General features: G+C 44.9%; 1 protein-coding gene across 5 annotated transcripts in view; it reads right to left on the reverse strand.

Annotated features, from left to right (window-relative positions):
- Positions 1 to 2272: 2272 nt before the first annotated feature.
- Positions 2273 to 14204, reverse strand: part of LOC135541849 (LIM domain and actin-binding protein 1-like) — a 36694-nt gene continuing 24762 nt past the window's right edge. For all 5 annotated transcript variants that reach the window (XM_064968269.1, XM_064968268.1, XM_064968271.1 and 2 more), the window contains 8 exons: positions 13655 to 14107; positions 7640 to 7694; positions 6841 to 6938; positions 6266 to 6331; positions 5864 to 5915; positions 5465 to 5547; positions 5152 to 5285; positions 2273 to 4829 (listed from right to left, as the gene is read on the reverse strand). In XM_064968269.1, the coding sequence (XP_064824341.1) occupies positions 3749 to 4829; positions 5152 to 5285; positions 5465 to 5547; positions 5864 to 5915; positions 6266 to 6331; positions 6841 to 6938; positions 7640 to 7694; positions 13655 to 14107 (2022 nt within the window). In that variant the 3' untranslated portion in view covers positions 2273 to 3748. The remainder of the gene's footprint in view (positions 4830 to 5151; positions 5286 to 5464; positions 5548 to 5863; positions 5916 to 6265; positions 6332 to 6840; positions 6939 to 7639; positions 7695 to 13654; positions 14108 to 14204) is intronic.

A 14204-nucleotide genomic window follows, 5' to 3' on the forward strand; every position in this document is an offset into this window, starting at 1 on the left:
TCAACAGTTATACAATCAAGGCACGGGAGAGGACAGGGAGAGCTCTGCAGTGCTGATTTATGACATCCGAATGTGCATTAGATGGAAACAAGATCCTATTGTACAGCAATTTCATCAGGTAACATGAATACAAAGCCGGCAAGAGGTGGTTAGAATGGGATGGGAGGCCAAAAGTCTGTGTAACCAATAGAGAGTCAGAGTCCCGAATGTGGGAACAAACATAGTCTGTCCCACGGTTGGGCAAAGAAAGTTCGTAGTCAACAAAGCATGCAGGAGTCATGAGGCAAATAGCAAAATGCACAACAACAAAAAATAATATACACTGCTCAAAAAAATAAAGGGAACACTAAAATAACACATCCTAGATCTGAATGAATGAAATATTCTTATTAAATACTTTTTTCTTTACATAGTTGAATGTGCTGACAACAAAATCACACAAAAATTATCAATGGAAATCAAATTTATCAACCCATGGAGGTCTGGATTACAGGCTGATCCAACTTTACAGGCTGATCCAACTTTGATGTAATGTCCTTAAAACAAGTCAAAATGAGGCTCAGTAGTGTGTGTGGCCTCCACGTGCCTGTATTACCTGCCTACAACGCCTGGGCATGCTCCTGATGAGGAGGCGGATGGTCTCCTGAGGGATCTCCTCCCAGACCTGGACTAAAGCATCCGCCAACTCCTGGACAGTCTGTGGTGCAATGTGGCGTTGGTGGATGGAGCGAGACATGATGTCCCAGATGTGCTCAATTGGATTCAGGTCTGGCGAACGGGCAGGCCAGTCCATAGCATCAATGCCTTCCTCTTGCAGGAACTGCAGACACACTCCAGCCACATGAGGTCTAGCATTGTCTTGCATTAGAAGGAACCCAGGGCCAACCGCACCAGCATATGGTCTCACAAGGGGCCTGAGGATCTCATCTCGGTACCTAATGGCAGTCAGGCTACCTCTGGCGAGCACATGGAGGGCTGTGCGGCCCCCCAAAGAAATGCCACCCCACACCATGACTGACCCACCAACAAACCGGTCATGCTGGAGGATGTTGCAGGCAGCAGAACATTCTCCACAGCGTCTCCAGACGGTCACGTTTGTCACGTGCTCAGTGTGAACCTGCTTTCATCTGTGAAGAGCACAGGGCGCCAGTGGCGAATTTGCCAATCTTGGTGTTCTCTGGCAAATGCCAAACGTCCTGCACGGTGTTGGGCTGTAAGCACAACCCCCACCTGTGGACGTCGGGCCCTCATACCACCCTCATGGAGTCTGTTTCTGACCGTTTGAGCAGACACATGCACATTTGTGGCCTGCTGGAGGTCATTTTGCAGGGCTCTGGCAGTGCTGCTCCTGCTCCTCCTTGCACAAAGGTGGAGGTAAAAGGCCTCCTCCACGTCTCCTGATGTACTGGCCTGTCTCCTGGTAGCGCTTCCATGCTCTGGACACTACGCTGACAGACACAGAAAACCTTCTTGCCACAGCTCACATTGATATGCCGTCCTGGATGAGCTGCACTACCTGAGCCACTTGTGTGGGTTGTAGACTCCGCCTCATGCTACCACCTAGAGTGAAAGCACCGCCAGTATTCAAAAGTGACCAAAACATCAGCCAGGAAGCATAGGAACTGAGAAGTGGTCTGTGGTCCCCACCTGCAGAGCCACTCCTTTATTGGGGGTGTCTTGCTAAATGCCTATAATTTCCACCTGTCGTCTATTCCATTTACAACAGCATGTGAAATGTATTGTCAATCAGTGTTGCTTCCTAAGTGGACAGTTTGATTTCACAGAAGTGTGATTGACTTGGAGTTACATTGTGTTGTTTAAATGTTCCCTTTATTTTTTTGAGCATTGTATATAACGACTTGGGGCTAGCCATTGTAAGTTCAGAGTCACTCGCCCCAACAGTGTGTGTGTGCTGGCCAAGGCCAGGGCAGATGGTGAACAGATCGCCAGGTGGAATCCAAGCAGCAGTGCAGCAGGTAATGGGAGTAGGTGTCACACCCACTTGGGGGAAACTTTTATTTCTGGAGGCAGATTTCTTGAAGAAAATGCCAGTGGATGGTCTTTGAACAGTATCATAACGCTGTACTGAGTTAAGCACGCTATAAACGCAGATCTGACATTTAAAGGTAATTTACATTTGGGCTGACATTTACAGCATTCACCATGAATGTGATGTCAGCAAACGCGGAAACATTTCCTTTCAAAGCTGGCTACAAGGGCGATCGTATTGAATCCCGGCCTTAGTTCATGTACTGAAACAAGACAACAGATGTATCAATGATAGACCATTTATTATTTATTTCAAACACATCAAGACGTACAATTCTAAGATTACTTTATGGAGGACCCAAAAAAATGAAGTATAAAACATTGAGGGTAAATATAATAATCTGTATTTATCCAGTTTTCTAAATTCATTATAAAATAGGATGCTTTTTATACAATTTAAAACAGGCACTGTGTCAAAGGACAACTAAAAATATACACCCAGGAAGAGAAAGGGCCCAAACATACATCACAGATAGTACATTGTTGGTTTAGTCATCACGGATCAAATTACCACATTCTGTCACAAGCCTTTTTTGATTCTTAAGGTATATTACAAGATCAAGTACTATCAAACCCATGAAGCGACTGCTTGTGATTATTTAAAGCAGCTCTGATCCTGGAATCCATCTGGCAGTGCTTTGTACTAGCACACTTAAAGGGGCAGTGCAGTCAAACGTGATTTCCCTATTTTATTGATATTTCCACACTTACGGGGTCGAAATAACACTGAAATTGTGAAAATGTTGACAATGCCCTTTTAGTGTAACAGCTTTTGAAAAAAGGGGGGTGTAGTTTTTGGCCCACAGCATTACATCACAATCTGATTATTCTGATTACTCTCAAGGGATAGGCTCTAGAGCCCTCAAACTCATCTCTGGACCTCCAAGCTAGTTCCACTGAGTTGTTCATTGTTCCCCTCTTATCAGGGACTGATTTAGACCGGGTGCAATTAATGATCAGATAGAACAGAAAACCAGCAAGCTCCGGACCTCGTAGGGTAAGAGTTGAATAACCCTGCTCTAGAGTCTAGGCCAGGTTTTCCCAAACTCAGTACTGGAGCCCACCCTGGTTGCGTATTTTGTTTTCTGCCCTAACACTACACAGCTGATTCAAATAATCAAAGCTTGATGATGAGTTGGTTATTTGAATCAGCTGTGTAGTGCTAGGACAAAAACCAAAACGTGCACCCAGGGGGAGGCCCCAGGACCGAGTTTAGGAAACCCTGGTCTAGACGATCCTATCCGCCAATCAGGGCTGTGTATCCTATCCGCCAATCAGGGCTGTGTATCATAAAGATCGTAACTGTATTCACTCCCAGTTTTTAAAAAGACACAGACCAGCCTTTCCAGCGTAAAAATACAAAACATGGAAAACGGTACTAAATGTTTTTAATCCAACTGTCTACAATCTACCAGTCCCTTCTATCAAGCTCCCTCAGAAATCACTAAAATAATCAGGCTATTTGGTTCAATGTAGTGTAAGACTGATGTATTGCTAACTTTTCTACTGTGAACGAAACAAACACTCAAAATGATCACAAATTACACACAAACAGAGAAAAATCACAATTGTTGTGTCCCTGCACTTAAGAACTCCCTGGGTTTTATAAAGTGGACAGGGAGTACTAGGGACATAATATGTTGGTGTGTGTCCATGGTGTGTGTCCAGTCTAAATCCAGTCTGATTCAGAGCTGTCTATTCAGACGTCGTCTTCCTCCTCATCTTCCTCATAATAGCGGTTCCTCTTGATCATCTCCTCTATGGTGAGCTGTTCCTCCTCCCCTTCGCCTCCCTCCTCCCCCTCCCAGAAGCCCACATCCTGGGAACTGCGGTTGTGTTTGGGCTGCGGGGGCGGAGATGATATGATGTCTGGAGTGGCACTTTTGCATTTTAAAGAAGCCCTTTCCTCTTCATCTTCCATTGCTGCTTCTTTTCCTTTCTTCATCGGCTCTTCTTTCTTGTCCTGCGTTGCCAGGAGACTCTCTACCTCCTCGCAGCTGATCTCTCCGTTCACCGCACTGCCGCTGGGCGGTGTGGGCCTTCTCCCCTCTTTCTCCTCCTCTCTCCCCCTCTGGAGTTGGGGTTCAGGTTCCTTAAGCGTGGAGCAGCTGTCCTCCAGCGACCCCCTCCTCTCCATCAGGGATTTGAGGGGCTGGCGGGGCTCCCGTGGCCCCAGGGTGTTGGTGAGGCTGGGGGCCACCGAGAAGGGCCGACTGCGCTCCTTCAGAGACGAGCTCCTCCTGAGGCTCTTCAGCTCGGCCCTGTCGGGGCTCAGGGTGGACGATGACACCTCACCCTCCGGGGGCCACTTGGCCCTCCAGGGCCGGCCCACACCACCACCCTCCAGAGCAGGAGAGGCTCCAGCATCACTGTCAGCAGGAGGGGGCCAGGCAACCCTAAGCCTGCAGGCCTCTGGTATTTTCTCGGCGGTGGAGAGTTTCTCAGTGGAGGAAATGTGGCTGTGTGTCTCATGAGAGGCAGTCAGCTCTGTCACCTTGGCCAGGGGAGACTCCTCCACCGTGGGGCTGGACTGCTTGGCTGGGGAGAGTGGTGTCTCGGCTGGATGAGACACCACCACAGCTCTTTCTGCCCGCTCCGCAGACCTCATCTCCACTACCCGGTCAACTCCTTCTTCCTCCTCTTCCTCGGCACGGGGCGTCCACAGGTCCTTGTGGGGGCGGTGGCCAAAGCCCTCGTCGTAGTTGCCTTTGGCCTTGAACAGCTGGCTGAAGTGGGGCTTGCAGTAGACCTTACCGTGTAGAGAGGCATAGCTCCCCAGGCTGAACAGCAGAGGGCAGCAAAAAAAAACACAAAAACATACATTAGCTAGATGCAGACACCGGTCACTGAAACAAATGTACATTTCAAAGCTAATGTTTTTCCAATAGATTCAGCTTAGGATAAATCCAATTAAAATGGCATATTGAAAAGATAAAAATATTGTCTATCGTGCATGATAATTCTATCATGTTCTTTTTTCTTTTCCCCCAATGGTTTCTAAATGTTTTGGAATGTGACATTTGAATGAAAAAGTACATTGACAAAATTACAATATAACGTTATTTGAAGTGTCCAGTAGTGAGTGAGCATCCCTACTAGTACCTGAGCTTGGTGTTGCAGTGGAGACAGCGGAAGCAGGTGGTGTGGAAGATCTGGGTGTTGGCCACCAGCCTCTCCAGCGGGTACACTGTCTTTAGGCACGTGATGCACGTCTCCCTCGCGGAAAGGCAGAACTTCTACACACACATTAAGGATTTGCCTTTCATACACTGAATTGTGGTTGTCAGTAACAGTAATGGATAAATACAAAAATTAAAAAACTCTTACTGTCAGATTTTATATGGATTTCCTTGATTTAATACATGTTACTACAGTTGTACGTGTCATTGTGATGGAGGCTAGGGAGAGAACTCACCCAGGCTGTCTTGGGCAAGTCACTGTGGACTGAGGATGAAGATGAGGTGCTACCCTTAAAACTAGATATGTCCATGCCATCCCCTGAAACAGACCAAACACATAACATACCGGTCAGACTACAGGGACTCCATCTTGACTCCAGAGGTCAGTGTCACAGCTGGGCAGAGCAATATCTATATATATTTTTAAAGGAGCCAGGCTTTTCACTAGACACAGAGCAGTAACTCAGTAACGACCCAGTCGGTACTCCACCCCTCTCTGCCCTTTAACCTAGAATACAGAGGACCAATCAGAGGCAAGAGCAGACGTTGCCCCGCTGTCCCCGGCGCCCCCAGCCAAGAGCTGTGGGGTTGACATCATGCGAGATAGGGAGGGAGAGAAATTAAAGCTTACTCACCATTGGTCTCTGCTACAGCAACTTTTCTGCTGTAGGACTCTAAAGCCTGGCTCTGAGTGGAAAAAAAGAGAGAACCTTGTTATAGAAATCCAAAAAACAGTATAGCTTGTTCATCCATTTAAAATAGTACAAAAAAATAGTTTACTGTCACTGTGTATTCATGTTTAAGAGCAGGTATTTCAGGAGACTATGTTCAGTCTTGTATGTTAATTTACTCACAGCACATCAGCTTTGATTGGTTTACAGTGTGTATCTGCTTAAACGCTGCTCCCCTATCCAATTAACTAATCTTCACACACTAACACAGTTTATCTCAAAGACTCACTATGTTCACTCAGTCGCTCGCTCTCTCACGTACCCACCTCAAAACCAACTGTCTCACACGCACACGTAGGTACTTACCACAGCCACACCACTAGGGGGCACATTCTCCTTCAGGCTGTTATACTCTCGCTCTGACTGACTGGTCTGCAGATGAATGGAGGTTGATCAGTAGAAGAACACAGTGACAAGAGAGACATGAAATGACAAACCAAGGCCATCTTTACAAAATATGTGAAGTATGATCTGTCTTTCTTTGACATTAGTTTAGCAACTTTTCCCATTTACACTATCCCATTTACACTATCCCATTTACACTATCCTTACATTAGCCATGAATGTTTTATTTTTTCTTACTGACTTTGCTGATAGCTACTTTGTACTTACTATGACTGTGATATGTGGTTGTCCCACCTAGCTATTTTAAGAAAAATGCAGTAAGTTGCTCTGGATAAGAGCGTCTGCTAAATAACTAAAATATAATGTGACCATTTAACAAGAGCAGAGGACCACTTTCTAAAAAGGATATTTAGGGCTGATGACTGAGTCAAAGGTGTCTCTAGTCTCTCCTAAATAGAGGAGACTAAATGTGAGGGGAGTGCGTAAAAAGTGTAGGATAGAGTCTATAATAAACAAACACACACACACAAACTCACAGTGTGTGCTTGTGGGCCCTTTTTGGTAGCGGCTGACTGGTACTTGGCCATTCTTTCCTTCAGGGAGGTGGTCTCAACCACTCTGTCAGGGGACAACACTACGAGGAAACACACACACAGAGATGAGCATAATGAAGTTTCTTTCTCATGATCCACCAACTAGTTCTGATACAATGTTATCAGAAGCTCTGTATGTTTATTTGAGACCAAAAACAAACAAAAAAATGGGAAAGCACAATCCTACATTAGCTACTATGACAAAAAACCTGGGCAAAGGGTATATAAAAGCTGCCAAAAGTGTATGAATTAAGTAAATAAAGCTGGTCTTTTTCGATGGAGCACAGTGCCCTCACTATGAATTGACGCACTGTTCTGCCACACAGTTCAACCACAGCCCTTCTAAAAAAATACAAATAAACCTGCAATTGTCTTATTCCTACTAGCACCAACTTAGCTGATAATGCTTTTATTGAGGTGAAATGTACTTACTATGACATGTGGTTGTCCCACCTAGCTATCTTAAGATGAATGCACTAAATGTCAGTCGCTCTGGATACGAGTGTCTGCTAAATGACTTAAATGTCAAATGTTCCACCGGTGGATAACAAAACAAAAATCTGTCAATGCAAACCCTGCATCCTCATCTGTAACATTCATGGATAGAATGAGTGCACTGGCACCTCTCAGCATGGGATCCTTTGTCAGTTGGTGCATAGTGCTGGTGATACCAGCTGTGAATTTGATTATACTATATGGGTCTTGTGCAGTGTGTGTGTATATGTGTGTGCTCATGCATTACCTCCTAGTCTCTGGTCCATGTCCTCGGAGGAGCTGCGGTGTAGTCCTGTCCTCACCTGGATGATAACACAGGGGTCAGGGTTCAGCTTATTACACAACCTCAGACAGGACTTGTACAATGTCCTCACCTTCAACCACAGACTCCTCCTGCTTTCTCTACTTCCATCTATCTTTAAGCCTTAGTTTGTTGGTCTCTGCGTTGCTACCCAAATCAACACTCATACAACATTAAGCTCCGTCATTGGTCACTCTTGACCACCCCCACAACTCCCACCTCTCACAATGGTTTGGCCCATTGACATCAAAGCCAGTTCCTGCATATCCTTTACATTACAATGAGCCACTGATGGTTGCTTAAACAAACCCCTATTAAACACAGGTACACACACCCATTTGGAGCATGTTCTATTCCCCCACACACCGTGCTCTATTTTATTTGATTTATTTGACCTTTAAGTCAGTTAAGAACAAATACTTATTTACAATGACGGCCTACCCCTGCCAATGCTGGGCCAATTGTGCGCCGCCCTATGGGACTCCCAATCATGGCCGGATGTTTATACATCCTGGAATCGAACCAGGGACTGCAGTGATGCCTCTTAGGCCGCTGGGCCACACGGGAGCCAGTATTTTAGCTCTAGACCTAACCAAAAACCAAGTGTTCACGTCAGTGATTAATCTATCTATTAATCTAATTTGCCCAAGAGAGAGACTGATGACAGTCAGGGACACTTTACTGTTAAACAACAAAACAATCACCAAATATCTATGGTGATATCATATTTCATAAGAAGCTCAATTGTCTCAAGTTGCTGAAACATTTCAAATTTGAACAAGATGGTGAATTTACTGCATTCGGCAAATTTTGGACAGCAGATGTAATGAATTCTACAGCTAAACCCAATTCTTAATGGTTATTAACCAAGAACCATTATGCATAATATGTATTTAAAATTGGAAAATAAACAAATATGACAAGACAAACCACTTCATAGATGTAAAACACTTCTAGCACCACACAACAGATGGAAACGGCAATGAACCATATAATGACTTACCAGAAAGTCAAGGGAGACGTGCCCCCTACACCACCACAAACCACACACACTACTGTATGTACACATACTGTATGGGTGCGGACATGTGTACACAGAGTTAATCCCCTAATAAGCTCAAGAGCCAGAGTCAGATAGGACTGTCTGTCCCCCCCACCAACTCCCCCATGACACAGCCACTCTACCCATTAACACGCACACCCAGCCTCTACACCAGTAGGCTATACACTTTAAAACACGGAGGGATGTTTTTCACAGAAGGAGCTCTATTTTGGTGGCCTTGACTCCATCTGAAATACACAGTGAAATGATTGAATACCTTAGTGAGTTTACCTCCTAGATTGGAAACATTTGTTATGGTATTCAAATCTAATTGCATGTGTCACATGCTTAGTAAACAACAGGTGTAGACTAATTGAAATGTTTACTTTTGTATTTATTCTGGATCCCCATTAGCGGCTGCTACACACAATAAAACAGTACTCAACACAACACATTATGAGACACTACTCTACCATGACAGAGTACCAGTCAAAAGTTTGGTCATACCTACTCATTCAAAAGGTCTTTATTTGTACTATTTTCTACATTGTAGAATAATAATGAAGACATCAAAACTATGAAATAACACATATGGAATCAAAACAAAATCAATATATACTTCAGATTCTTCACCCTTTGCCTTTACAAATTTGCACACAAAAATGTATTGTGTAAAAAGACATGACTTTACAATTTAAAATGACTGAAAATGTATGATTTCAGTGTATTGTTAGATGTTTTGGATATTGTTTAGGTCTAGGCCTATATGATTAGGACTATTTTTTCTAAGAGAACATGAAACCTTTAACATTTAACCTGTCTTCTCTTGAGATTAAAGTATTATTTACAATTTTACTGCAAGATGTGATTGCCACAAAAGTTCTCTTCAAATAATGTATTTTATTAAAACATTAAAATGAAATAGCCTTTACTTATCTTCAAAAGTAAAGGTTTTGTTTTTGCCACATACGTCTTGTGTCTGAGCTGTTGAATTGCGACTCCACTTTGTCTCTATACTGACATTTTGCCAGTTTGATTGCCTTACGGAGGGAATATCTACACTGTTTGTATTTGACCATATCCCCAGTCACCTTGCCATGGTTAAATGTGGTGATACACACTGATAATGAAACTGGCTCTCATGAGGACCACCACAGGAAAAGAAGTTCCAGAGTTACCTCTGCTGCAGAGAATAGGTTCATTGGAGTTATCCGCCTAAGAAATCAGCAGTTGAGTGCACCTTAGATTGCAGCCCAAATTAATGCTTCAGAGTTCAAGTAACAGACACATCAACAAACTGTTCAGAGGAGACTGCGTGAATCAGGCCTTCATGGTGGAATTGCTGCAAAGAAACCACTACTAAAGGGCACCAATAAGAAGAGACTTGCTTGGGCCAAGCAACTCAAGCAATGGACATTAGAACAGTGGAAATCTGTCCTTTGGTCTGATGAATCCAAATTTGCGATTTTTGGTTCCAACCGCCGTGTCTTTGTAAGATGCAGAGTAGGTGAATAGATGACCTCTGCATGTGTGGTTCCCACCATGAAGCATGGAAGAAGAGGTGTGATGGTGCTTTACTGGTGACATGGTCTGTTATTTATTTAGAATTCAAGGCACACTTAAACAGCATGGCTACCACAACATTCTGCAGCGATACACCATCCCATCTGGTTTGCGCTTAGTGGGACTATAATTTGTTTTTCAACAAGACAATTACCCAACACACGTCCAGGCTGTGTAAGGGCTATTATATAAAGGAGAGTGATGTAGTGCTGTATCAGATGACCTGGACTCCTCAATCACCCGACCTCAACCCAATTGAGATGGTTTGGGGTGAGTTGGACCGCAGAGTGAAGGAAAAGCAGCCAACAAGTGCAAAAGCATCCCAGCTGACTACCTCATGAAGCTGGTTGAGAGAATGCCAAGAGTGTGCCAAGCTGTCATCAAGGCAAAGGGTGGCTACTTTGAAAAATCTCACATATAAAATATATTTTGATTAGTTTAACACTTTTTTGGTTACCACATGATTCCATGTGTGTTATTTCATAGTTTTGATGTCTTCATTATTATTTCTACAATGTAGAAAATAGTACAAATTTAAAAAATTAAAAAACTTGAATGAGTAGGTATGTCCAAACATCTGACTGGTACTATACAAAACTATGCAAAAAAAAATGTATAACTTTGGTACCTATGTTTTGAATACTATGGTAATAGAGATAAGACGAATGCCAGTGACAAGCAATATAGGGTTTTATTTAGGGCCCAGCCAGGCAGTGAATCAGAGCCCAGCATGATCTGTTCCATCTCAACCTTTTATGTCCAAGCTCCATTGCAGCTATTTAGATGGACTGATATACAACATCCTAGCTCATAAGGTGGCTGGTACCAAGCCGAACTCTGAAAAAATGTGCATTAAAACAAGTCGTCTCTCGTTGAATAACGACAAACCCTTAATTGAAAAATCCCTGCTGTTGACCAATCACTGAAGAAGGGCCGTAGACGTCGGCTACTTGTCTTTTTTCACGAACCGTTCGGAAAAAAACCTTACCGAAGACCAAAACGTCACAAAATGTCATCATAATATTATGCACAGACTGTTCCGGATGGGAAGCATGCGGATTCCTTACACCCCAAGCTGATCAGACAGTAGAAACAAAGAGAAAGTGTGAATACAGAGAGTAAAAGAGAACTAGAAACAAGCGGAGAGAGGGGAGACAGGGAAGGTGTGAGTGAGTGAGTGAGTGAGTGAGTGAGTGAATGAGTGAGTGGGAGCGTGAGTCCGTGTGTGTACACCTGGAGACGAGCTTCGCCTCCCCCCATGCTCAACCCCACCTCAGCTCTGGTCAGCCAGGTGTAGTCAGCTGAAATGCACTGGGTAGCAATAAAGGATTTTGTGCGTATGTGTATTAAGGAAACACACACACACACACACACACACCGAGCACAGCTCTCAGACAAAGACGAGTCGAGGCCCTCCTACCGTCACTCCCCTCTTTAAAAGCTCTGGCAGTAAATTCAGTACAAGTCCTGAACCATGGCCATTGTGGCACGCCTCGTCTGACTGGCTGAGAGAACAAAGACTACAACACAACCACTGTTCTCAGACCAGTCTCCCTAAGGAGACACTGGGGGGAAATTCCAACATGTAGGCCTAGGTCTTAGACTAGTGGTCATCATGAACACACTTAAAAGAGATAAACACCAACGCGTGGTGGCAACTCACTCTGGTCCGAGTTGGACTCCACAGCCTTGCTCTCCCACCTGGAAAATGCATCAACACTGTTGGCTAAGCCAGGGTAAGCAGAGACCACCAGGAATACAATACACTATTGTCTCATAATAATATGATGTATACAAAATACTTTTATTTAAAAAAAAAGATTTTACCCCGTTTTCTCCCCAATTCTTGTGGTATCCAATTGGTTTTAGTAGCTACTATCTTGTCTCATCGCTACAACTCCCATACTCATAATAATATGGGCTCGGGAGAATTGGTTTTAGTAGCTACTATCTTGATGAAGGGTTGAAAGTCATGCATCCTCCGATACACAACCCAACCAAGCCGCACTGCTTCTTAACACAGCACGCATCCAACCCGGAAGCCAGCCGGAGGAAACACACTGTACCTGGCAACCTTGGTTAGCGCGCACTGCGCCCGGCCCGCCACAGGAGTCGCTGGTGTGTGATGTGACAAGGACATCCTTACCGGCCAACCCCTCCCTAACCCGGGCGATGCTAGGCCAATTGTGCGTCGCCCCATGACAGAGCCTGGCGCGAACCCAGAGTCTCTGATGGCACAGCTAGCGCTGCAGTACAGCGCCCTTAACCACTGCGCCACCCGGGAGGCCCACTACAAAATACCATTGTCTCAGAGTCACACCCCAAAGTTTTACTCAACTTTTATTAGACAAGAACATTTGAGAGGAAACAGGATACTTAAAAATAGGAGGAGCAGCAGTGTACAGAAGTGGAGTGTAATCTTGTGTGATGCTGAGAGAGGTGGGTTGGGGGCCATAGGGGGTGAATACCTAACTGAAGGAGAATGACAGGACACAGAGAGTGAAAGAAGGCAGGAGAATTCCAAAAATGGTGGGTCTTTGAAGAGCGAGACAAGGAATGTGGGTACCTTCTTGACCCTGGGCAATTATGTACGTACGTGTGTGTTTGTGCACTAAAGAGGGGGTTGTTTAGGAAGAGATAAGGGACAGGACATATGGGCAGTGTGAATAATTGAGTGAAGGAAACTTTTTGTGTGGACAGAAGAGAGGGACTGAAGGGTTGAGTTAGTTAGGCAGTAATGGGCCGGTTCATTAACATGGCCACGAATGAGTGTCTTATCTATGCTAATATCTGAGGAGCCACAGGAGACCCTCCCTCAGTGTGTCTAGCACAAAGTATTTCACTTCTCAACTGGGGGTGTCTCCGTCAAGTCAGTATGTGTATGCACATTTGAGAGACTCTTGTGTTATTAGATAAACTAGTTTTAGCATGTTTCCTCTAAGTGTGTGTGCGTGCTGAAGTCTCAGTGAATGGATGTTCTGTCTGTACTTAGTGATGTGCACTGAGACAGACAGTGGTCTTTGGGGTTCCTTATGAAGTCAAGAGACAGAGCTTTTTGAAAAGCAAGATTGCATCAGGTACCAAGGAATGTGACTGCTAGCATGACTCTAGTTCAAAGGAAGCATTCAAATCTCTGGCTGTTCAACAACAGATCAAGAGTTCAGCTGCATCCCAGCTGGATACAGGGGGCTAACCAATCACACACAGATGACTGACCTGACCCCACAACTCTGCGGAGCAGCTACATGTTGAGGAAGATGACAAGAGACAGAGAGAAGTATCATTAGGGGAAAGAGGGAAAGATACGGTGTAGAGGGATACATACCCACTGTATATGTGTGCCTTATCAGTCTTACCTTTCCCTTGGTGCCCTCTCCCTTCTCAAACATCATCTTCAGGCTGTTGAGAGGCACGCTGGGTTTCTCGATGGGTGTGCAGGGGCTGGGTGGCACCACCTCGTCTTCCACCTGCATCAGCTCTTTCTCCTCCTCTCGCTCGCTTGTCTGCTGCGCTTTCTTCTCCATCCCTCTCTGTCCCTCCTCGGCTATAGCTGCTGCTACAGGATACTGGAAACAGCTGAAGGCTGTGCTTTGACCACCCTGAGTGTTCAAGGATTCCGGAGACTTGGCTGGGGGAAGGTGCTCGGTCAGGGGGGTTGGTTTTGGTACGGCAGAGGGGGAGAGGCGGGCACGGGGTGGCCCGTTGGATAGCGGGGCTGGTCTGTCTTGGCGAGGACCTGGCTGCTCCCAGCGCATCTTCAGAACACTCAGGTTCCCTGAACGCAGGGTGGGAGGCAGGCTCTCCACTGACTGACAGGAAGAAGAGGAGAGCAGTTTAGTAAATGGTCAACAGGAAGAATGTCTTGAAGTTACTGACTAAAGCAATGTCCTGAAAGAGGTACTTGTG

Source organism: Oncorhynchus masou, chromosome 6, assembly GCF_036934945.1.
Source record: "Oncorhynchus masou masou isolate Uvic2021 chromosome 6, UVic_Omas_1.1, whole genome shotgun sequence".
Taxonomy (NCBI): domain Eukaryota; kingdom Metazoa; phylum Chordata; class Actinopteri; order Salmoniformes; family Salmonidae; genus Oncorhynchus; species Oncorhynchus masou.